Source organism: Nicrophorus vespilloides, unplaced genomic scaffold (genome assembly GCF_001412225.1).
Source record: "Nicrophorus vespilloides isolate i.1.1-1 unplaced genomic scaffold, Nicve_v1.0, whole genome shotgun sequence".
In the NCBI taxonomy this organism is placed as follows: domain Eukaryota; kingdom Metazoa; phylum Arthropoda; class Insecta; order Coleoptera; family Silphidae; genus Nicrophorus; species Nicrophorus vespilloides.
The window spans coordinates 251,323-278,851 of NW_017098882.1; the positions used below are offsets into that span (position 1 = coordinate 251,323).

Below are 27,529 nucleotides of genomic sequence, written 5' to 3' on the forward strand. Positions count from 1 at the left end.
TTATGACTAATTCCAATTGTAGTAAGTGCTGCGAAATTCCGAAGGGAAGCAAGGAAAACATGTACATGATCCCTGAGGGATCAGTCCCCCCGAAAAAAGTGCAGACACGCACCCTTGGGTCAAAACGAAGTGCATGAGGCTAAACTGATTAAGCAAGGTGAAGGAACGATTGCCGCGAATTGCGTTTGAATAAAAAATGAGCCGTCGGCTAATCCAATATATCGTGATTACGGCACGAATGTGTCATAAGATCCCTTTTGGGAATGATGCAATAAATTCCGACCGAATAAATAAAAGAATACGTATTATTCAAATGTGCGATTGCTGTTAAATCGTATTGATCCTTGTTTCCACAAAGAAGAAAAATAAGTGCTTTGTGACCCACCGTTGTCCGATAAGGAGGAAATCTGAACTTGTCGCATTTCTACTGCATTCCATGGACATGAAAGGAAATCCAGAGCCAGAAGTAAAATAAAATATCACCAAGAACAGAGAGCGTCGGAAACAAATAACATTAAACGCGAAGGATTAGAAACTGTTGAAAGCAATGGTCTTTTATGTGACTGCACACACAAAACTGTAAAGCGCATAACGGTATTCCGCATAGTATAAAAATATATTATAATACAATAAAATGCAAAATGGATTAATTACGTTTGTATAATGACTGAAGTGAAAAATCGAAACGGATTTATTATGTAAATGGACACGCCATTAGATTTGATCGGATCCGGATTGCGCAATTGATTGTTGGGGGCTGTGATTTGAAGAAAAGCTTTGAATCTTTTATGCGGCAATGTCGAGTGGTTTGCTCCACATAGCTGCAAAGTTGAGTTGTTGAATTATTGAAAGGTAAAAATTGCTCGACAATTGATCACCAAATTAATGATATTTGCATTGGTTATGGGGTTTGAGTGGATGTCTAAGTCTGTGGTGTATGGACAACAGGAAATGCAGTGATTCGTTTTGTGCCCATTCATTTTTTTGCATTAAAAACTCGTTAAAATGAATTGTTCCACGCGAAAGAAAGAAATAAATAAAGAAATGAGGGAAAGACGATGAGCTGCGACTACGGCAGAAACAGACAGACTGGGACGACGAACACAAGAGGAAGACGCCCATAATTTACGCAACAATAAAACGCAAATTATCTTTTACATACGTTGTAATTTCGCATTATCAAAACACTATTACCAGAAGAAAGAATTACGTGTTCCCCCTTGTTTCCTTAATGGTAGACGTACGTGCGGAAAAAATTGCAACAGAAATACATATGATTTCTTCTTCTCCTTCGGTAGACAATACATCTTCACATCTTAAGCAAAATGCAAACGTTATTTCACAAGGTCCTTAAAACTGTAAACTATCAAATTAACTTTAAAAAATCGTTTTCCTATTTAATTAGTAAATTATATAATTAAATCAACTTACTAATTTTACATATATAAAATATACTTATACCAATTTTAATTAAAATAATTACATAATAAAAAGATAAAATCGTGCTTAAACAAACTTTTAGAAAATGTCATACAAATACTTTAGTTTCATTGTAAGTAATATTTATAATTCTTGTAAAATAATATTATTTATCTATAAAAAGAGAATATGTAATTAATATAAAAGTTATTCATAAAACAAAATAAATTTTGAATCAGAATAATTAAAATTAAAAAAAATGTAGAATTCAAAGGTTTGTATAATAATGACCTGACCTGACTTTAATTACACGAATATTAATCTCGTGATTACGTGTTCAATGAGCCCACGTTCCTTAAAAAAACTGTAGCATTAACTAATCCGGCGATTTCGGTAAATTAATTAGATTAAAATGATATTTTCCCGTAGAACAAGAACAAATAAAACCACCCAAGTACTAAGAACCATAAATGCTCAGTTATAAATTGGACTTTTAATTGTTCTATATTTTAATGACTCGAATTAGAATTTTGGAATTTCAATTTTTAGTTAATTAGCCAAGGTTAATGAAATGCACCTTTCCATAAATAAAACAGGAGCAGACTTTAGCAAAGAATCTCAAAATGAGTCAAATGTGCCAAAACAAGTCGAAAGACGCCACAAACATAACATTACTTAGTGACTAATATGCAAACAATTTTCTGCTGAAAATAGCAATAACCATCAATGGCAGAAGTAATTCGCACACTTGTTACGAATAATAAAAATAAGGCGACGAACGAGGAGCAAAGAAATAATTTCTATTTATAGATTGGAAAGTACCGAAATGGAAAAAAAATCGTTGCAAAACGTTGCGTAAACCGTCGCAACGTAGCCGAAACAATCCAAATTATTTGTAAGACAACGAGGCAAAATATAAATCAGGAAGGTGGAATAAAAAAATAGATTAAGTTAGATATTTAAAAGTTGATTGCGCAAGATATGATGTCATGTCTTCATACCGACTTGTCGCAATATTGACTGAAAAGATAAAACATCTTAATCAAATATTATAGCTCTCAAACGCACAATTATAAACTATTTAAATCTCCCAATGTTAAATGTAAAACCTAATTTCAACATAAAATTATTATTTGTACAGCATTTAATCGATCCAATGCATAACAATTTTCCTTGCTCTAATTCTTACGTAAGTTATTTTTAACGTATTTTTTTTCTACGGTATAAAACAAATATGACAAGTTTATTTATACAGTGACGTTTATGTTCTAATTGAGGCACATTTTAAATATTGATTCGGCAATGACGAGTATTAAGTTAAATGTTTAAGAAACCAACTCAATTAGAGTCCAAATATATCATATGAATTTAACGTCAACTTAATATGTACAAATAAGAATTAACTAGAATTGATAGGTACATTTACATAACACGTCTATTTGGCGTATTTCATAAATATCTTTAATTTATAGAATCAATTTACTGAAAATAAGTAATTTATAAAATTATATTACAAAAAATGCATTTAATGGCCATAACTTTAGTATTATTTTAGGTAAATTTGTTTAAAGTAAAAAAAGTTGTTATAAGTAATAATACTACTTGTTTTAAATACACTATAGTCGCTTTATTAGAATAAAGTTGTATATTATCATAATTATACTATTAACTTAAATTAAAGATTACATTGATTGTAATTTAATTGTGATATTACTTGTTTAGTGGTGTTAATTCAATTGACTCGATATTACTCATTTAATCGGTGTCTACAAACCACTTAATAAAATTGAACAATCTGAAAATTGCTTTTGGAAAACATTAAATTGATACAATCTATGGTCAACCCTTTTGACTCAAATGAATTTATGTATATCACTATAAATCTTTCTTGGCCCAAAAATGTCGAAGGTCTCTCAGGTGATGTTAAATTATATTATATGACAAAGAAGTCCAATATTATACATGATATTGGATTAAATGATTGAATTAATGATTTTTGAAAGTAAATTACTGTTTAAGTCTAAACATTTTCATTGAAAACGATACAATTTACATGTTAAAATCGAAATGGGTTTTCGAACGTTTCGTAACTAAGTGACACAGTTCACCTTGTTCACGGATATCTCTTTACCTGGATTTGCCATGGTAGCATTTCCAATTCGCTTGCATAGAGAAACTTGTTAATTGAATTAAACCATTTTGCGGAATAAATTTTGTAGTCAATTAATAGAGTGTTGTCAGGAGATGGAGGAAGTTAGGTGAAGAAAATAATTGGTGATGTTGTTGATGATGATGAAGAAGAAATGGAAACATGTGAGTGAATTTGTTGTGTGAAGGAACGAGGAGGAGAGAATAATAAAGGGGGACGAGACCTGGGTCTCTATGTTTGTGTGCTGTGTATGGTATTTGTGTGTGTATGCCTGGGCTGGCACAGGAAAATCGTATATTAAAATACACCTACGAAAAATTCGTGTTTCATTTCGGGCTTTTTACTTTACTCACGTTGAAAGGATCTCAGAAACATGGAGGCGAATGCAACAGTCTGTTATTGGATAACATATCTCCTACGAGCATCGTGACACTGGTCAATCCAAAACACCATTCAACTAGCACATAACATCGCGAAATTTGTTTTGAAGCATTGAAGAGTGAAAAGAAAAGGTGGACGTGTTTGATCAGTGACAGTGATGTTGCAGCCAGCAACACATTCAACGAGCGAGTGAAGATGATCGAACAACAATCGCGCACTGTGTTGATGGTCGGAGGAGCAAGGCGGATCACAGGAGTCAACTTTTTGATCTTTCGAGGTTGCGTGTTGATCGGTGTCTCCTGTCTAATGTGTGATATGATGCGAGTGTCTCTCGCATGCCGACCGACCCCGACAGACGGACTTCACGAACTGCCGGTGTCGGATCGTGGCAGGTCCCATTCAGAACGGAAACATACGAACCAGCACGACCGATTCGGAATGGGACGAGAGAGAGCGAGCGTCGCGACGCTCTTATGTACGACAAGGACACGAAATGGACGAAGCGGGACGACCGCTGCAACCAGACAGAGAACGATATTCTGCGGCGCGGAAGGGGGAAAGGATGCGATTGTCACCTGAGTCCGACGGAGAGGGAAGTATCGAATCGGAATAGTTACTACTATGTACTACCATCGTCTCTACCTGCGCTAAGTGATAGATAATCACTACAGACGAAATACAAACACGCAAACTCACACTCTCTCTCTTAGCATCTTTCTCTAATCATCCAGTTCTTCTTGCAGGCGAGTTTATATCGCATCAGGAGCAGCATCAGAAGCTCCAAATAGAAGCTAGTAGCTGCAGCGCGCACGCATCTCTCTCAGGAGCACAAATAGCTAGTGCCAGAGAGATCTCTTTTAACTATTTTACACGTTTATATAGTCTATTAGCCGCTCGAAGCTAATAACTCAGCTCCAAATAGATAACTATAAAAACCTATTAAAGCCGCGGCCAATAAATAAACCACAGAAACTTTTAACATCTCGCTCTGCTCTTCACCACCGAGACCGAAGTGCGCCTATAACACTTACATGATTGATAGCTCTATTCAAGATAACAAGCAACACCTCTCCATACACACATTTGCTCAAATCCTTCCACATATTAACGCATTCCAATTAACATACTTCAAACGGTTCATTTTATAAATCAATAAAAATTATACCTAGAAAATTCATCAATTTCGTGAAGATGTAATAAACAATTTTAATATCTCATACAAAGTTATTAATAATCGAATAATATGCATTACTGTAAGCAATCATTTACAAAATAAGGAACTTGCAAAATATGTAATATTTTATAGATGAAGATTAAAAATTTCTTATTTGGGAGGAAATACTGCGGTTGATAACCCTTTATATGTATGACTACAATAAATTTTGTTTATTATTTCTTATATGAAAAAAAAAACTGCATTTTCTATGTATTATAGATTTATGTTATTTATATTTCATATTATTCATTTGTATTTTTCTATTTAATTAGGTAATTATAATAATTAATTTTATTATTAACTAATCTCACTATTTATTTTTCATATAAAATAAAAACCTCCGATAGCTAAAATAAGTTGTCTTAAGATTGTCATTGGACCAAATCGGAGTAACGAGATCCAATTTCGAGAATAAAACCTAATACTTAAGCTAATCTTATGATATCCTAATAATACATTAAAAATTAAGATATTCACTTGTAAAATGATGATGATGATGATGATGATGACTATGAAGGAACAGATAATATAAAATATTATATAACTATTCTTTGTTATTTGTGAATATAAATAACATATGAATTTAAAAAAAACAAGGCAAACTAAAAATCAAATTTGATTTGCACAAATAAACAAATTATAAATTTAGAAAATCCATTGTAATTATGAAAACGCATCAATTTTATTGTTTTCATATATAATTATATTTTTTTATAGAAAATGAATGTGTAATTATTAAAAATAACTGATAATTAAAATAATGAAACTTCATGATAACATGCATATTTGTAGGTAAAACTACAACAATATCAATTTGACTAAATGAAATATGTCATTTCTAGCGTGTAAATTACTTTATACATAAATTTCGATTAGCATATTACTACAAAACACGGTAAAGGTATTTATTTCATGTATAAATCCATATAGTTTAGTAGTATTATCATACAATGTCAACCAAAGACAGAATACCAAACTAATCAAATTCGTGATGATTGTAAAGAAATTCAGCTGATGAATATTGATTACTTTGTTTACAAGTCAATAGTCTTTCGCGTATTTTAATTGTTTCATTAACAATAACGCGCATATAGACATGCATTGGAACTACTCAACATACTATTATATACAGCTATATTAATTAGTATACTTTTTATTCTTCGCATTAACAATAGAAATTTCGTAATTTATTGTAATATAAATAAACAATAGATATAATTTATTTTCGATAAAAATTGAAATTGTTTGTGAAAATTAGTTATAAATGTTCATAATGATCTAATTATTTTGTAACTACATTAATTAAATTGAATGATAAAATATACAATTATTTGAACATAACTAGCATATACCTTAAAGTAATTCAAGACTAATTTTTACTATTAATTTATATTTTAAAAGAAATTGTACCTAAATCTATTGAATTTCAATAAATCTAATGATTAAACAAAAATTTAAAGGAAAGAAACAAAATTTAAATTATTGTTATAAAAAATAATTTTTATTAATAAATTTATTTATATCTACGCAATGTTTTGTCAATGATCTTATGATAAAGATAAAGAATTAAAATTGTTTTAAAATATTGAGTCATTTGCGACGATAAATGAAATATATAAAGTTTTGCATTATTTGAATTACTTTCATAGATACACGATTTAATATTTGGACCGCCCAGGTTGTATCAAACTTCCTGTTTTCATTCAAGCATTTCTCTCTCCGTCTTCTTTAACAATCGGACCAGAAGTCTCTCCTTCACTCCCGTTGTTGCCAACCAGTCCCATGCATCACATTGATACTTATTTATTTATTTATATATTATTCACTCCGTCTTTATTAACATTCCATCCGACGCGATGTTGGAACAGAATAAACATATAATTGACCACATCCAAAGGTGTGAAGAGTTTTCAATATGAATATTTTTGAATTTTTATAATTTATTTTATTCCACGGTCTGCGTTCCCATCATAACTCATCAAAACAATTGCTTTACAGCCATCGTTTACAGTTATATTATTTGCTAAATATGCATTCAATTTATTGAATACTGTATACAATTTATGATCATAGTTTAGGGGATTATAGACAAATTAGTGGCTTTGCTCAGCTAACCATAGTAGTTAAAAATAGACAGGTGTTGAAATTGATATTTCTATTTAAGGTTTATAATATTGGAAACACATGTTTCAAGCCATAAAAAAGTCAACTTTTCTAATAAAAATTACGGTCGCAAGTTCATGTCCACTTGTTTCATTGCCGTCTACTTACTTTTGTTGGGGGGGCGATTATCTTTTAAAGGCACAAATAAACACACCCAATATTCAAATTGGCTTCCATGCAAGCTTCGATCAAGATATTTAAGATATTTCCAGCAGGCGACAACAACAACAATGTCAAAACAGAATGAGGAAGAAGAGCAGACAATTTGTCTAGATCGCTTATCCATTTCTCTTTTATCTAATATTTATCTGTAGATTTATATTTCTATTTCCATTCCGATTGACTTGTCACTGGATTTATTCAATCTCTGAGTCTACCTAATTTATTTAGCTTCTATTTATTCTACTTCTGTTTTGTTTGCTGAATTGCTCCTTCCCTCTCTCTATCTACAACTTGATTCAAAGGGGGTCAGTCAAATGATTTTATGATTGGTCGGTTCACACGTAATAAAAATTCGTCGTGGGAGCGCCCAATGATATATACCTGGACCCTTTCTTCCTTCGATATTTTTTTGCTCTCCCTTTAAAAGATAGTCACACACTCTTTTTTTTTGTTTCTATTCCCTATTATTTTTTCTCCGTTTTTTTCAGCAATCTTAAAGTCAACTGGAAAGAAATATAAATATAAATAGAGAGAAGAGCCGGTGTGTAGCATGGAACCGTAGGCCACTACTGAAATGCGAAAACTGATTTGCCATTCCGGGCACGTTTCGGTAGTTTCTGTCTCCTCTGTAATACTTCCCAGAACCGAAACCTATTTTTATGCATTCCAGAAATGGTGAATTGTACCGTACGCACGCATTTTTTTCATAAAATTAAAGTACAAATATCATCATTTTGTTTTGTTAATCAATTTCATTATATTCTACATTAAAATTTATTTAGATCAGAAAATTATTTAACTTTTTTCAGAAAACTTATGCCCGAATTACAATACCAAACAATAATATGAGAATTATTAGTAAAATAAATATACAATATGCTTAGTTAAATAATATTTTAAGTTCACACTACAAAAAGTATTTTGAAGTAGATTAAATAAAAATAGTGGACTTAAATAACAGTAAAATTTACATTAATAATTATTTTGATATTTTTTCTAACCAAAACCTTACATATTTCTTCGAAATCAACGTTGAATTATGGTTCCCCGTGATTAAAACAGAAAACTGTTAAAGCTCAATCAGATAAGTACATACATTTAATAAATGTTGACACAGGTTTAACTAATCTTATGAGCCTTTATTTTTTAAAGTGGTATCAGTCCATTTTTTCATATATCGAGGTATTTAAGGGTTTGAGTTTGGCAAACATGTAATTTCGTTAACATTAGTAAAAATTAAAAAAAAAAACTTATTTTTTCTTTACAGTGAAGTATTCATAGCAAATAAGTTGTATATACGGCAGTAAACTCATCATATCGCTGTATTTCTGTCTTGTTATAGGTCTTGACGTTTTATATAGTGGCTACATAGTAATTTTGCTGAAATGTTTGTGTGTTTCTTATTTTCCAAATAAAAAAACATACTTTAAATGGAACATAATTGAATTATTTTTGAATGAAAAATATTTGTGAATTAAATATAATAAAAACAGGGAAATACGGTCCCCCAGATGAGCCAATAAAACTTTTTTTTTTAACTTTTATTATTTATTCACAATCTGCCAATACTTTCTGGCAATAGGTCGAATAATAAAACTTGTTATATAAAAAAGTAAATAAAACAAATTTTTGAACTTAGAAGTAGCTTTATGCGGTTAAGCTACTTATTTCAATATAAAACTGTAAAACCTCAGGTTAAATGGGTCTAAATAAATTATAATTTAAATTTTTATAAACAAAGAAAAAGATGTTCGTAAGTACATTTGGGTTAAATATTTCTACGAAATCCCAGTTAAGTTGTGTTGCTAGATTTTGTATTTTCTACTTATCGTTCTTTTTGGAAGTAATTTTGCATATTACAGGGCGCCCCGATATTCGGAAGCCGCATGCAATATTAAAACCACAGTGAATCCACCTGCCATCACGTATTTACCATTAATTTGAGCGCCTTGCGCCAAAAAAACAATTATTCCAACACTTCCATAGAGCAGAGAAAAGCAGAAGAGTATTAGCGAGTCAAAGTGAGAGCATCGCAGCCTGATTTAATATTTCCAGCTGTCTTACATACATATACACTCACGAATGGGTTTTACGAACATGGAGAAGACTCAACTCAGTTGCTAGAGCCAAAGTGTTTCTTTTATTATAACTTTGTCCATTAATTCAAGATTTCTTGTCAACACTAAATTTTATCTTAATTAATCTGTATATACAAACAATTTTTATTCAAAATACGAAAAAAATACCAGTAGTCGAAGCCTGCTTATTTGTAATTACTACAGAACCTTTTTATGCGGTATATGAAATGCAACCAATTGCAACGACGTTGGCACCATTGTAATGTTTTCTATCAGTGTTCATATGTACAGCCTGCTCAAACGACTCTGATAGTCGATTTTGAACCAATTCATCACAAGAAGATGCGCGTTTTGGATTAACAGGAATAGCAGTGAATTATGTAAAATAAGAAATTAAATATTTTTAAAATGTTTCCTTGTATAATTTAATTATTTATTTTGTTTGTATCTCATGTATTTCGTAAATCTTTAATGTATTTTTAAAGTGCGATTTTTTTATCCGGTCCCTATCTGTAATATATTATAAAAAATTATTTGTTATATGTAAGAATTTATGAAAATTTCGATTTTTTTTCCTGCAATTTCTTTTATGCGGTCCCTGTCTACAGCACGAAAGAAGGTTTTACAAGATATAATTTTATTATAAATATTATAACAATTTGTCAGTCAATAGAATCAATAGATTAAATAATTGATTTAATATAATTATGACTGCAGTCAACAGCACTTTGAATGATATTGCAAATATATTTTGTTTATTGTAAATATGAGTAAAATTTATTACAATAGTAGATTTTACATTAGAAAATAATAAAATAACAGATTCTATATATATATTTGAAAATATTGCATATTTGATAAAATTTCAATATTTCATTATAGAAATTGAATTTACAAATTCTATCCACAAATTATAAATATTTCAAGGAATTTTAATAACATAGAAAGTTATTAATTATGGATTAAATTATGAACTGTTGTCCGTTGTAATTATAATAAGAGCGAAGTAGGAAATATATTTCCAAGGCGTACTAAATTTAAATTATTTCCAGAAATCAAATATAAATAACAATATTTTAGTTAAATCTTCTTTGACAGAATACGAAAATTATTGATTCGTTGCTTAACTGGCAGTTTTCTTGTTTTTAAATGGGAATTCCCTAAGCCCCAAGCCATAAATCAAACACGAAAGCTTTCTAATGATAATCCCCCGTATTTGGCAATAAAAATTTACTCAATATTTTGTAGAATAAAATAGGCCATAAACAATGCAGGTTGTTTATTTGGGTGGTCAAGAAGTGAGAAAACCATTCACGCTACGGTCATTTCGGTATTCATACATTTCGCACCTTTCTATAACAGCTCCGCCATTCAGAAATGACGGAGCAGAAAAGAAAAAAAATATAGCATTTTATTATCATTGTAGTTCTCCTTTGACACCTGACCGAAAACGGCCGCAAAACACGTCTCAATTTTCGAATAATAAAAACGCAACCCAGTGGATGCAAAAGGGAGGCACCTGTTTCTAAAACAATTTCAAAGAAAACTGTGTACAGTTCAAAAGCAACAAACATTCCGATGCTAGTGCAATGTAATCAGAATCAATTTCTTTTCACATCCTTTAATTATTATTTCAATTACTTTTATTCTTTAAGTTAACGTATCGTGTCTTCTTTTTCTTCGTATCGAAACTGCATTTAATCGTGTGAATTTGTGCACGTGTCCAGCTCTATAATCCATAACGCATTAGCATCTTATTAATACATCCGTTGCGTTTTGAATTAAAACTTTTAATGGGATCCAATCAAGTCTAAATGTGATTGCATAATACACCGTTCCACGATTCGATTCCATAGTTTCAATAAATTACGATACGTGAAATTGCATCAAATCGGTGTTTTTTTTAAATTATTTATTCATCGCCACTTTGAAACGTATTTTCTCTGACATTGAAATCGAATACTCACTGACTTCTGATAAACTATTAATCATGTGGAAAATTGACGCCAATCCGCGTAAATCGCAGGGTGAGACAAATATACGCGATTTGTTTGAAAAGAACAATGGATTCATTGTGTTTTAAAATTAAACATTGGTTTGTAATGCGTCCTAAGAGACCACAATAATAATAAAATGATTCTTTTTATTCTGAAAATTGACGCTTTACGTGATCGTCATGTATTTTCAAATTAAATTTTACGACGATGCATGCATTCATGCAAAAACGTCACCTTGTTTGATTTGATCTGGAGATGCCGTAGGATGAGAACCGTTTGTGTGGTTGATCTTAAGAGACTCTTAGCATTCAAGAATATGGGATTAAAATACGTTTCGGAGGGTTTGAAGCTCTGAATGAGAAGTTTTTGGACACAGAAATGGGGATAAGAGGGCACGCATAGAAACGAACAGAAGAACTGGAAGAATTTTTTGAAGCAGACAGCTTTTGATGTTGTGCGGTCTGCCATTTTGCAGGCGAGCTGGAGGAAGAATGACAAAAAAAATATATGTATATTATAAAAAAGAAATAGTAAAGATCTTAAGCCCTCACACATTTACGCATAATACGAATTCAATTCACCTGGACAATGAGAATTAGCAGAAGAATTTACAATTTTCTAATGCGTTTACCGGAGTAGTCGAATTAAGACAACATGAATTATAAGTATATTTGCATCAAAATTAATACAATTTTTAATTGAATAATTTGTAGGAATATTCTTTAATAAATAATAATTTAAAATAAAACCATATCTTATGAATATAACGAAAAAATATATATGACAAAATTCTGTAATATTGCATACTGTTCCCAAATAAGAACATTTTTCTAGGAGAGTAACCACATATTTGGGAATTTAATATATACCAGTACAAAGTTGTTGTTAGTTTCTGCAAAGTTTATCTATTTTTTTTTAAATTTAAATTTAACTTTTCTTGTTATATTTTAAAATCAATTATGTTGATAAGAGTCACAAATAACAAACTAAATTGGAATATTTACTGGATTACATAATGTTGATTGTACAGATATCCCCGGACTTACAAACAAAATTCTAAAAGATCTAACATGTTACAAGTGATAAAAAAATAACTATCCAAAGAAACATTGACAATTTCTTTAATAAAATATAATATTTTTGGAAGATGTACTATCTGTTTTCTTGCATTTTTTTCTTTTGTCGTTTTTTTATTAAATAATTGTGATGTCTACATTGAAAAGCATTTGTAAGTAAGTATTTTGTTTATTTTAATCTATTTTTTCAAATTTATGCAGTCAGTTGTACGGAATTTAACATATATAAAAGTAAAAACCATGATAAAGTATGGTAAGATAAGTATATTTTGATTTTTTTTAAATTCCCCCGACTTACGAACAACCCTTTGGAACGGAACTAGTTCGTAAGTCGGAGGATACCTGTAGTATTTGAAATTCAGATCTTCAATCGCATATTATAATATAAAGAGAGTTTGGTTGCACAATTGCATTAAAATCTAAATTAAGGTGTGATATTCAGACAGTGAATCCTTGCAACTGCTACAAACTCGTATTGAAGGATAGACTGATGACATTATAAAAATACCTCGTATATAAATAAAAAAGCATATACTTCTTACTTGATAGTCATAATTAGCCTTACTTCTTATTTTATAAACCAAAAGCTCATTATGAGTAAAATCTATATTATCTTCTTGTATGTTAAAATTCACAGTTAACATAACAATTGCAATAATTATATAATAATAAAAATAATTTCTGTGCAATACCAAATATAGTCTGAACTCATAACAACAAGTAAATTTTTGATTTTTCAATTTAAATTGCACTAACCAAATCAGCAAAAGTCAAATGAATATAATTTTACGAGTATAGTTGCAAAATAATTATTTCTGTATTTAATATTTTTTTTTATTTAAAGTTTCTCCATATACATATATGGAAAAATTAGGAGTTGATGAATCACAAAATACACTTAAAGTAATAAACAAAAACTTATGAAATATGGCATAAAAATAAACTATGTCAGCTGCTAAAAACTTGCGATATAAATTGTACAAGTACTTGCATAAATTTTATCGACAATATTACGAGAAATAGAAATGATCTTGAGATTATGAAGCTTTGGTAATTAGATTGTACTTAATAATATTAATAACATAAAATCTATATAGCTTTGTAACAGTTAATTATTTTCTATAAGGTTATGATTATAAAAATCATTTTATTTTAAAATGTATGTTTAACTATTTCATAAATATTATTATTAGTAATAGTAATATATAAATATTAAATTAGTTTGGAAATGATTTCCTATTAATATATATATAAAATTAGATATAAAATAACTTAATATATTATCATTTATTTTATATACATTATTATAAAATAAATGAACTAATTAAAATAGTTTAATTTTTCTCACCAATTAAATAAAATAAAAAAATCACAAAAGTATGAAAAAAATAAGGAAGGTAAATTGTCAAAGACCGTGTTAAAAAGTAACGTAACTTGTAACTGATTATCCCACGATGTGACCTGAGATGGCGTGGGATATTATGTAATATAGCGACATTTATCACATATACGAGCAATAACGTCAACTGATAATATTTCTTTATAAAACCCTCATACCAACTTCAGTATTGTATTAATAATTATGACAGTTACTTTAGCAAAAAAATCTATTGTTTCTTTAATTTTCATGATTAAATTCAATAGATGTCACCCGGCGTTACTTTGACGGAACAAAACAGAAGTGTAAAATTAATCATTTTAAACCACAAAAATGATTAGAAAATGAAGTAAATGCACAGAAAAGCTTATTTCCTAATTGGATAATCATTAAGGTTGGTTATTATGATTTATTGCAGAACATTACTTTGATTGGATTCGAGCAATAACATTTAAGGCGATTTTAACGAGACCGGTAGTCACCGCCTTCCCAGAAACAATCAAGGGTGGTCCTCCCTGTGTAAGGAATCGAAAATACCTGAAATACGGGATACGGAACCAGTGATAGTCGCACAGGTTGCATTCCAGAATTATTGGTCTCATTTTTTATTTACCCGAAAAAATCGTGCTCAGTGAAAATCTTTTCCCCACAACAGGGCTCGTAGCGAGATTATAACATTTATTTTTTATTAAAATGTTGGTTTTCTTTTATTGCCCTTCGATTACCTGGCCAAAGAAACAAGTGTCCGTCTCCATCCGAAATCTTCAGCTTTTCACCTGGAGCTACATTTTTATACGGTGTGGTATAATGCCGTACGTGACTGCCGACGCTGCCGACGCATTAGCAACAGTCACAACCTTCAGCCACCCCCGATCATAACACCAGGCAGGTCCTGGGGGTTGTTCAAAAACATTACAAGAAAAGAAGAAGGCATATATATATATACTATATATACACACACAGCAAGTTTAAGAGAGTTGAGAAATGAATGGAATTTACTACGTGGGAAAAAGTTTACACTTGTCTCATCCCTCTATTGAATAACAAACATACAAGAGGCAAAAAAATAGTTTTACTACTTAAAACTCATTGAACAGTTCTCGTAAATATATTATATACAATGCACAATCGCATGAACTTAAATACTGGTAAAAGCGACTTCTTTCATGCACCGATTTAGAGTTAAACTCAAATTTAAGCAGAACCTGAAAATCACGTTATCCAATTCATTTTACATTACTTTCGAGTTAGAAATTACTTTATATTATTTGTGGATAAGAAGAAAATAAAACGGATGCAATTTATATTCAATAATTAATACCAATAATAGAATTTGACACTTTTGGTAAGTTTATGCAATTGAATCAAATACTTATAAAGGTTACTTTTCTTTCAGCATCAAAATGCTTGAAGAAATCATAAAATTGAACCATTACATCATTCAATTTACATACAAATGTGCTCAGTATATTACACTAGCACATCATTCAAGGTTTCCAGTGAAGCAGTACTTTAACTAGAAGTGAAACTGTATCATTCAAATCACAGAAGTGTACATATGTACATGTGTACATAATAACAATACTACTTTTTTATTGTTTTTATACTATCCTATATATTCATTATCAATAATTACATCAACTCAATTCAGTTTTAAAAAAACAAAATCCATAAAATCAATAACTATAATTTAAGAAAAAAAAAATATTTATTTTACGAATAAAATAAATCAATTTCATTAATATGTTTTAAATAATGTAATCTTTTGTTAAAGATCAAAGAATTATAGAAATGTTAAAAAAAAGTTGTGCATTTAATTTTACTTAATTTTCACAATACATATTTTTTTTATTAGTAATTATATGAACAGAAAGATTTCGATCTTTGGTCCAAAGTAGGGTCAATAAATTTTTTTAAAGATATTAAAAATCCATATAGATTATGAATATTACATTTTTTGTATTAACGAAATATAAATATTTTTAATTATTATTTATGTTTTTTTTTTTATGTCGTATAATTTTTATTCACAATCTGTTCATCAATGTGAACATTGAGTAAATTTAAGATCGCGGTTGACATTAAAAGGATAATCTTTCCCGGTGTAATTCTTAAATTTAAAATTTGTTTGCACGACTGTTAAATCATGTGCGTCTAAGCGAAATTTTTGAAATAATCTTGGGTACAATACAAAAAATATAAATCTTCAATCAAAACTAAATCTATTAATTAGTACGTCCTGTAGAAAAGTAGAATTGAAATGTATTGAACATTTGCAATATTTAAATTAAAATTAATTACAAGTAGTTCGCTAGAATTATAAAATGAAAAATACATTAATCTTACCAAGAGTAAAGTATCTGTTCGGAAATACATGAAACGAATTTTAATGAGTGAAGCAATCAATAAGAAAAGTTATATAGAAATGTTGAAGAAATTATCTGCGGAACACGCGAAATCGAATAATCGTGCAATTAAAACATTCCAAGACAGAATAAAACACCGGAGGTCTTCCCCAGATTCCATAATCGAAACGAATAATGATAATGTTTAAAATTCCACAACGGCCATACCGTTCCCTCTCACCTGCACATAATCACGGCCCAGTTAAGTTACGTAATGAAATGCGGCGCGAGCGGTGATCGATGCGGTGAGTATGTGTATGTGTCTGTATATATGCATGCATGTGTCGGCAGAAAATCGAATCCTGGAAAACGAGTTTGCTGGGAATGCTACATACTACATACATAGAATATAGTAATGCTATCGCATGCATTTATATTCGGGATGGCCAAATCGATGAAGCCATTACCAACGAATGCGATAAACTCGTTTACAACAAATCGTAAATTTTAAATATCAACGCTAATGACTTTCCCTTAAAAAATAAGCTCAATGCATTCATTGCTGTATTATCTGATCAATTCTATAACGACTTCTCATTAGTCTAAATGAATGGGATAACGTGTTTCACAAATATACCATTGTTGCGGAATGGGATTATAATCTGTAACAATATCGAATAATTGTTCCATTCATAACACTTCAAAGGATTTCAGTATTAATATAACATATAATTAAATAAAAATCGATATAAATCATGAAGTTAAATAATTTAAGTAAAAACTAAAAGTATTTATATTTCATTCCTTACAAAAATATATAATAAATAGCAAAATAGTATTCCTTTAGTAACGCAGTTAAATAACTTTAATAAATCTTATGAAATTATTGTGCAAATTAATATGAATTTTATTGTAACAAAAATAAAAATTAGTATAATATTCATATATCAAATTAGAATAATGAAGTAGATCAAAAACGAAGTTCGAAACTATCGACAAAATAAGTTTTAAAACATATTATTTTGAACAAATATCATTCTAAAACATAATAATGCAATGATTATAAAAACATGAAACAATTAAGTTGTCTCAAAGGATACAAAAAATCATTATTTTAATGAAAATATCAATCAATTTCATGTAATTTACTAAATGAATAAATAAAACGGCTCATAGAACAAAAAGATGTAACTTTACTAAAAGCAATAAAAAAAGAAATTTCAATAATTGTAAATATAAAAGCAATTATACTTTTCTAAATAATATGTGAGTACGATGAAGTTTTTCAGATTTCGAAGAATTTCTATAATGTAGAACAATTTTACTGAAAAATCTATTAGCTGACTTATAAAATTTATTTAATAAAAATATATAATAATTAAATGAATTAATGTTATTTAAAAAATGCATGTGAGACAATAATTGACAATAAATCTACTGTTAAGCAAGTAGTTTTAATCGTTGGTATTAATTTAATTATGGAACTAAGGTATTTTGGCAAGATTTACAAGTTCTATTTTAATACTAGCCATGTGTGAATTGATTCTTACATCGTTGAAATACAAACCGATACAAATAGAAATGCAATTGATCTCGTTTCAAAATAATGTACGTATTTCTATATATTTATAAAATCATAACAACGGACTCGTGTTTTTGTTGTCAAACATACATGAATACAGACAGTTCAACCCGAACCTCCAATTTTCTGATTACGGTGACGAGAAATGTATTGTGCATCAATGCATTACTTATTCGATATACCCTGAATTATACGATTTGCAAGGGTTGTTTTCTACTGAATCCGACTAATAGTAATAACGTGTAAGTAAATTTTGCATTCAAACCACACGAGCCTCACAGAAATGCGGCTGTCGAGGATTATACCGTCCGTTTCAATAGGAAAGAGTTTTTCTACCCCAATTTGTGTGCGTGAGTGTGAAAGGTGGACACAATAAATTATAATAAGTAGATCCCAACAAAAGCACCCTCGTTTTCGTACAGAACCCGAGTCATATTGATATGTGTATAATAGTAACAGCAGCAAAGAAACCAAGGGTACACCGGATTTTGACGAACACAAATATTTTCCGGAAAACAGATTCGCTTCATGTAGAAATATGTAAAGCATTTCTAGTTCAATTTACGGATCGTGTTTATGTTAATGTTGTATAGTAATTATTACCGTTAAGGAGAAAAGACATTGGCCATAAATCGCAGGTTGGATTCATGCATCTACCTGTGCATATTATTATTTCTTTCTTTCCTTCAAAATTATTTATAATAATTGTATCGGCACGAACAATCCCATCCACGTACGAAATAAATCTCTCATTATCGTTTTTAATTGGCGATCCGTTCTTTTGAATCTCACGATTGCGACGATATATATATATAAATATATATTTATGGAGGGGAGTTATATACAAGCTCATTTGCATAATCATTAAAAACAACAAACGGTATCGTGGGCGACGATGGGAAAGAGAAAAAGGTCTTAATAACAAAATAGGTTTCGGTTTGGTCGTGATCGAAGCCCATTTGTAGAAAATGTACGGAACGATCAGAAAAAAATCAAGGAAAAGAAAAAAAGAAAGTAGTAAAAGTACCAGTCTATCAGTGGCGGGTGGTGACTTTTCAACCAGGGGATGTTGTACACAAAATTCACTGATAGATATATAAATTCTCTAATTCCTGATGCTCAAAATCTCCTCGTAAAGATAGTTCTTGTTTTGTCAAAAAAACAGATAGCGTTTCTTAATTTCGATCAAATGTATCGATTTTCAGTAACTTCTTTGTTGTGTACAATATTTTATTTGAATTGCGCACTATTTTTTTTCTATACCAATTTTTTGAAATGTTCAGTAGAGAATATGTAAGATTGAAGCATTTCATTGCTTTACTATATATATATATATATTGAATATATCTGACTACCCGAATTTATTTCAGACATTTTCTTCTTGAGAAAACAAAATGCATGGCCAACAGAATAATTTTGATAAATAAGCACATTCACAAATACAAGTATTTTTTTCGTAAATTTCTCTATTAAAATGTTTTTGTTTGAGACCAAATACTTAATATTGGTGCAAATCTTCTTCTAAGTCAGGAACCACATCTACTAGTAGTAGTGAACTAGTCGTCAACTTGAGCACGTGACCTAGAATACTACGAAGTGCGCATGAATGAAGTAAGTTATCCTGAATCTGAATACATGGCATGAGCAGTGGGCAGATCCCTATTTTTGCAATTTGGAACAAAAATGTTCCAATATAAAGAAAAATTTATAAATATATTAATATAAAATATACTAATTGGATACAAATAATAAAAAGAGTATAAATATCATTATTCAAATAAATAAAAACGTAACTAGTTTTTATAGCTGCTTTAGAGATCATGAAATATAATTATCATGAAAATACAGAGAAATTATTACTTTTTGTAAGATTCCCATAAAAAGGTTATTTTTAAGTAAAATTAATATAATTATTATCGAGTATCCTCAAAACTTTAATACAATTCTTTAAGAGAAACACACGGCCGAAATTTACAAAGATGACTAAGATACACTTGATAAAATAGTGAGTGATTAAAATGAAATTATAGAAATAAAAGGTAGAAGTAAAACAAGTAGAAAACTCAAGGGATTTGTGTTTGAAAATAGATTAAATATTTCGTATCGCTGCAGGTAATCATTTCTAACGGTCACTACAAAACATTTTACTTTTCTTGTTATACGACAGTAATTTACCTGCTTTTTTTGACAAAGTAACCAGAGACATGTCTATTAGAATATAAGCATGTCATGGAAATCAAATATCTATCTGATATAATGTGTCATTTTCTTGTTTACACATAAATTTTACTACCGAAATCACTTATTTTGATCAGCATAAATCACATGCAAATATTTTCTACATAACGGCATTTTTTAAAATTAAATAAAAAAACGAACAAAACGATTTACATAATCTGTGTAGATTGTTTTGTTTTTAGAATTTATTTTGATTTTGTTCAATTAAAATTTTAGTTTGTTTTTAATTTTTTAAACCGTACCATAGTTCATCCGCACTGATCGAAGCCTTATTATGTCAGGTATTTTTGTAAACACAATATTTTTTTTTAGTTACAAGGATAGTCGAATCAAATAATTTATTGTATTTTAACAATAGTTAAACTAAGTTGAAATCTCGGAAATATTTATTATAAAAATATGTTATTTTTATGTGTTAGTATTATTTTAACAAAATTTAACTATTTTTCTTATTTAACAAATACATACGAGGGTCTAACAAAAGTTCGCTAAGTTGGCATTAATTCATTTGTTTCTGAAAAAAAGTTGTTTCTCAATTTGTTAAAGTTGAACGATATTTCATTGCAAAAATTTAAGAAGATCGGTAAGAATCGATAGGAGAAAATGCAACATTAGTGACGTAAGGTTGGTAGAAATTCTACCACTAACTTAGCAACAATTTGTTTTGCCATTCTCTACGGATTTCGACGTCAACTCAAGCTTATGCAAATTTTCCATTATGCTAAAATGCAAATGGAGGGAATGCATCACCCCTTGTGACTATTTCCTAATGGTTTCAAAGATTTCAGACCGGACATTTTTCTGTGGAGGATGAACCTCGTGAAGGTTGCCTAAAATCTTTTACCGATGATAGAAATGTAGCCCTGGTGAAGGCAAAAATTGACGATGATCCAAGAGTGACAGAGGTAATTGGTAGTTGATGAACTGGGCTTGAATGCCATGGCTTTGTCGCAAATATTAAATCATCGCTTTGGCTGCACGAAGAAATCCGCTCGATGGGTTCCACAATTTTTAAATGACGACCAAATATTGGCACGTATTCGTTTTGCAGAATATTTCTTGAAAAATTTTGAAGATGGAGATTCTAGCACTTTTAGCAAAATCGTGAAAGGTGATGAATCTTGATTCTATAAGTTTGAGCTGGAAACCAAGCAGCAGTCCGTGGTATGAAGCGCAGAAGCTGCAAATCCCCCAGTTAAAGCAAGACAGCAAAAATCAGCAACAAAAGTGATGACGTCGACTTACTTTACCAGGGCAAAGGTGGTAGCTGTTATCTTACTAGAAACTGGTCAAAGGGTAACTGCTAAGTACTCCACAGAAACTTGCTTACAAAAGGATGAAAATTAAAAATATTTAAACAAAATTGTTTTTATTTTGTTTTTTTCCAGCCAACTTAACGAACTTTTGTTATGTAAATATCTGTAGACCTGACCAGTAAAATTCACACAAATATTTATATATCGTTATATAATACAATAATAATTACAATTTTAATATTTCTAAAATTTCTCGAAATATTCTTCCAGTATGCAATTTTCTTTAAATAGTTGTTATTTGAATAATAATTAGAACGATCTCATTCTCTTATATAATTTACTGTACTTTAGAAAGATAACATACTCTAAACTGTGCATTCTTTGATGATATTTAAACTAACGTTTATTCGTCCATATGAAACACATGTACAGTATATTTACATGAAAGAAAAACATGGAGTAGAATATATGGAAGTAAATAAATATTTTTACATAAAGATGATTTAATCAAAAGCTAACACCGTTTACTTAAAACTACGAACACAACTACCTATTAATCAGAAAAAAAAATGTAGAAAACATAAAGCAAACGAAAAAAAAAGAGAATGCATTTTTTTTTCATCGGCCTTGGAATTAATTTCCCATGAATTCTTCCTGATTTCTAAATATAATTAAATAAATATATAGATAGATAGCAAACACGCAGTTTGTTATCGATTACTGGACTCCAAATCCTTCTGGAACGTGCATTTACTCCGTCCACTCTCATAAATCAAGGAGCGAACCACTAATTAATAATAATTATATTATTATTACATTCTAAAGAGCTACCGCTATATGAACTTAATATGCAGATACGATAATATATTTGCGTAACAGTCTGTTGATTAACGAGCTTATTAATAGTAAAATTTCGCAGAGGGAAATCTCTACAATTAAAGCAACATTTGTTCATTTTTATGACAAAATATATAATTCTATGTAGTGCAGTATATCGAGATATTCCGTGTATATTTTCATAGAACATATTTTATATATGTTATATAAATTATTAAATAATTAAAAAAAACTAACAAACTAAATATTTTGGTTTATTTTTCTGATGTAGGCATATATAAACATCCTATTACTTAAGATCACTTGAGTAGTACAGCAATAGTCTAGCATAGTCCGGGTAATCGGTTGTATTGTGTCGCATAACTTTTCAATCGCATAAAAATAAACCGCAAAAAAGGCATGTATAAAGGAAAAAACGATAATTTTTGTATAAAAAAACAATTATTTCATGCACTATTTTTGAAAATTTATCTTAATTTTGCTTTGAAATTGTCTTCGGAATTGTATAAAATACCTAGACAATGTATTAAATCGTTATTCACTATACCGAATAGTTTTAGGTATTCTACAGAATGCCTAGCGCTAACATATATGAAATATATATGTAATAATAATATCGAAAATGATTTCGTAAGTTTAGGTTGGCAATGTTAACGATGAGCAATTTTTGAAATGAAATTTGATAGGCGTATCATTAGTGGCAATAAAGTAACTTACAACTTAATTGCCGTGCATTCATTAATAATTTCGGCTTCCTTTCCGCGTAATTATTGTACATGCCCGAAAGATATTTGCATACGTTTCGTTATCCCATGCCGACCAGCTTGCGAAAAATTGTATTACATGGCATGTTGTTAAATTTAAATAATTATTGTTTATGCATAACAAGACAAAAGAAACACTTCTGCAGGTATCGCAATTAAAGTCAATTCATAAAAAAATTGCATTATCTCAATTCAAATTTCTTTCAACGCCTTTGTTGTAGGCGGCCGTTTGATTCGTTAAACAATGAAATTTATGTTCTCAAATTTGTAAAAGGAATGGTGTAAATTATATAACATTGCAATTGTCTTTTATTAATTCCTACTGTACTAATACAATGGCATTAACATGTGCGGTAAGTAACCAATAAAGGTTTGGTAACAATTAAAATGCAGCGCTTCAAATATGTTACAGCTCCGCTTGATAAGTTATGTGACACTTAGGTGCATCCATACCTACACGAGCAGAGCATTATTGGTTAAAGTGACTCTGGAAGTAAATACAAGAATAAGAATTATTTGTTTTCTGAACTCATTAGATTACTTTTCTACTACTTTTCTTTTGAAGTCTATAGATATTAAAGGAAACATGCTATAAATTATTTGTTAACTGTACCAATGTGTTATGTTAGTGTTACGACATTTGTATATCTATATTTAACCATAGATTGTAGAGGTTTTTTTTATTTTCAAAATAATATCTTGATTTAATAAATACAAAAATAAAATAATTTGAAATCAATTTACTTATAGTGCATGTATATTACTATAAAATTAAATTGCTGAGATGTCCAATTACGTGATAATAATAAATTTTATTTTATCTTCCATAGCTAATAAAAAGTAAACATTGCGAATCTTTTCGAATCTTATTAATAAATATTTAATAAATTAATAATGCAATAATCATATTTTTTCACATTTACAAACAAAATCAATTATCTTTAATAGAAAATTTATATTTTAAATAAATATTAATTTTATCATGAAATTAAAATTAATGTTAAATTCATCAAGAATTTAAAATTAATTTATTATAAAGACAATGCTCAGTATTTATCATTATTTATTCAATTTATGTTAAATTAAAGATATTTTAACGATAAACAGTTAATTAATATGAATGTATATAACAATAGCTCAAATAGTGTGGCTTCGTTCAGTCTGGATTATAGTTCGGTTTGAAAATTTCAAAACAAACTAACTTTTTATGGAACAAAATAAAATACTTTTTTGATGAAGGTTCTGGCTCTTTTGATATTTTTTGGCGATCGTCTAGTCATTTGTCGCTTTCTTTTACTTTCATTAAGCAAATGTTCGTAACAGGCGATCTCACTCAAAACTCCTCATCTTACTTTTGCACTCCTGTCAAAATTTGAATCATTCGCTACAATTTTATCAACGATTTCGGTTATCGTTTCTAAACTTTTTCTAAGAAAATCTGTAGCAAGCAAGTTTATTGGTTTATCGTCTTCAGAATCACTATTTTCGCGTTCTTCAAATCCTTTTTCTGTCAGTTCTTGAAGGTCGTCGTTGGAAAGGCCGTTATCAGAAACCTGCAATAACTCCTTAATATCCTGCTCATATATATCTCAAACAAGCATAGATTCTGGAGAAGCACAGCATTATGTGTTCGGGAATAATCGTATTATGTACGAATCAATGAAATACCGCGATAATTTGAATTAAAGTAAATTGAGGCAGCGCTAAGCGAGGTATTTTATAGATAATTTAAAATTAACTGTTTCCTAATCTATTATTGTAGTTTATAATCCGTATAAGAAATGATATATAATTGAATTATTTTATAATTTAAAATGTTATGTTGAGTTGCTCACATCACATCATGTTTATAAAGCGATATAAAATATCTGGTTAACTGAATGTATTATTATTACATGTGCAATGACTATTTATAACCAATGCGAGTTATATATGCATATAAAATATTGTAATATGTTCATTGAGGAAGAACAAGAAGACGAGAGTAATGGCAAAAATGTGCTACGCCTCTTGGTTCTCTTGGAACTCGGCTGAAAGAACGCGAAGGCATCCGTCCCGCGCGTCCCCAAGAATATTAATAACATGCGGCAACAATTAAAAATACTCAAAAAAAATCAGATCAAGCATAAAACGAATACAAATATTTAATACTAAATCTCACAGTCGATGCTAAATTCCATACTTATTTTTTGGTTGTGTTGTGTTTTTCTCTTCTTTTTTACGGTTATTCATTAGATTCCGTGACTGGCGAGAACGTTAATTAAAACCGAAAAAAAAAGTAGAAAGAAAAATAGACGAGACGATAAAGAACAATAAGGTAAATAGATCTAATAAGGAAACTTAAAAAGAAATACCTTTTTATGACTCTTATTAATTAATTAATTTATCAAACATATAAATTAATTTAATAAAATATGTAGATAAATATATGTATGTATATATATATATTTTTAGAGAGGTGAGTGGAAAATAGGAGGAAAAAAAAAGTAATGTGATGATGGTGGTGGGTTCCGTTCCGCTGGTTGGGTTCCATGCATGAAGGACTTAATTAAAATTGAACATCAGAATTGTAGATTTATAATGCTCTTTCTCTCCAACACTATCTCCTACAACTGCATACGGCCGAAAGCCGACAAGAGTGTACATGCACTTTTATGCAGACTAAGCCCGAGTTTTACACGATCTTTACCTTCGCCAAATTCAATTATAATTGAGTGTTTAGCATAAAACCGAAAGGAAGAACGCCAAAACGCGATTCATAATTACTGGCGAAAAAAACCATATGTTACAACCGGGAAAGGGACAAACAAATATTCATACAATCTATCCGTATTTGGTGGCTCCTTTTTCAGTAGACTTCGCTGTAGACGTTAGATTACGTCTGCGTTGAGGAATATTGGCTCGTGGCTGGCAAAATGGAACGAGATTGGAGCCGGGAGATAGGGAGGCTCGCGTTTTATGCAACTCTTACATAATGCACGACGGGAACCATCATGCAACTTCACCAAAGCCCCTGGCATAAATCTATTTTCCATATCATATTTTAGCTTAACATCACGCATACATTACACCAAAAGTTTCAAGATGTTATTTTTTACAGAAGTAATATACATCAGTTTTTAATAATCTATTTAAATAAGTATTGTTTTATTTAAATATTTAGCTCCTTTAATTTCTTGAAGCGAGGGTGCAAATTAGATATTTGGTACCGACCGCAAGATTCCGCTTAATTGGAACACCGGTTAATCGGGACATCCGCCTATTAGGGACAATACCTAAAGAACGGAAACGAAACTAAGGAAATAAAATAAATTTACTCTGCTTTCTCGGGACAATATTCCGTTTAATTGAGAATCTATGAGGCATCGGGGATTCACATACACCGTGCTTGAGCCGCATTCACAATTTATATCATTTTCTATTATGTAGTACTTATACAATTTTATAATTGTTTGTTTTATTTTGTGCAATTTATTAAATAGAATATTAAAAAAGACTAATCCTGTAATTTTTGTGGAACTTCAGATAATTGGGCCAGCTGCTTAATCGGGACAAAATGTACTAGTCCCGATTAACCGGAAACGACTGTATTTAATACCTAGAATGAAACTAAAATAATATATCTATTGTCAGTTTTCAACACCCCGCGTTTTAAACGGCGTTGCGTTACAATTTGCAAATACAGTTGTTTCCCACGCACATACGCAAATAATATTAGACAAAGACAAAAAAGCTTATTTAAAAAAAAGACATCCTAATTTTTTTTGTTCGTTATACGGCCGCTCTTTGTACGGCATTTCGCTATAACGGCCTTTTTTAATTATGACACTTTTGTTGCGCCAAATGTTTCGTTATACGGCCAAAAAATGATTGATTCGTTATACAGATTTACGGTCAACTCTTTCAGTAACGTATCTAGGTCGTAAAGAGAGGTTTGGGTGTATTGGAAATGATGTATAAGGCTTTCAAAACTACCAAACAACTACAAATAATCTTGAAGCACCTTGGGTAGTTCTTGTAGGTGATTCCAGTTTAAAGAAACATTTAGACGTACGTATGATATTTTTTAAAATAATAGAAATGTAAATTTTATACAATTTAAATGGTTACAGTACAGAAGCTATTAAAAACAGAAGCTGATACCAAGATAGTATTTAATGTTACCCACATATTTGTGCTATAAATAACCAAACATCAACTGAATAACTTATAGTCTATTAAATCTAAATCTATATTATCATTAAATTAGCACTTATTCATAAATAATTAATAAATAACTAATTGCCATGGGGCACGTACAATTGTTAATTTATTAAATGTTCGCTAAGAAAGGATTGTCTATTATGAAAGTAATGGCAGTTTATATAATGCATATGCTAATTTGTAATAGGTATTAATAATAGTTGCTAATTGCAAAGCACTTATACAGGGAGTTTCATAAATCTGTTACGTAATTGTAACGAGTTTTTCTATATAGATCATCAACAA

At 29.8% G+C, this 27,529-nt stretch overlaps 1 protein-coding gene across 2 annotated transcripts in view; it reads right to left on the reverse strand.

Annotated features, from left to right (window-relative positions):
* Positions 1-27,529, reverse strand: part of LOC108563430 (protein spitz-like) — a 97,068-nt gene that overhangs the window by 31,536 nt on the left and 38,003 nt on the right. Inside the window, exon 1 of one of the 2 annotated variants that reach the window (XM_017922101.1) lies at positions 3,922-4,333. The exons of the other annotated variant lie outside the window; for it this stretch is intronic. Coding sequence (XP_017777590.1) covers positions 3,922-3,943 — 22 coding nt within the window. The 5' untranslated portion in view covers positions 3,944-4,333. Of the gene's footprint in view, positions 1-3,921; positions 4,334-27,529 lie in introns of those variants that run through there. 2 annotated transcript variants of the gene reach the window in all.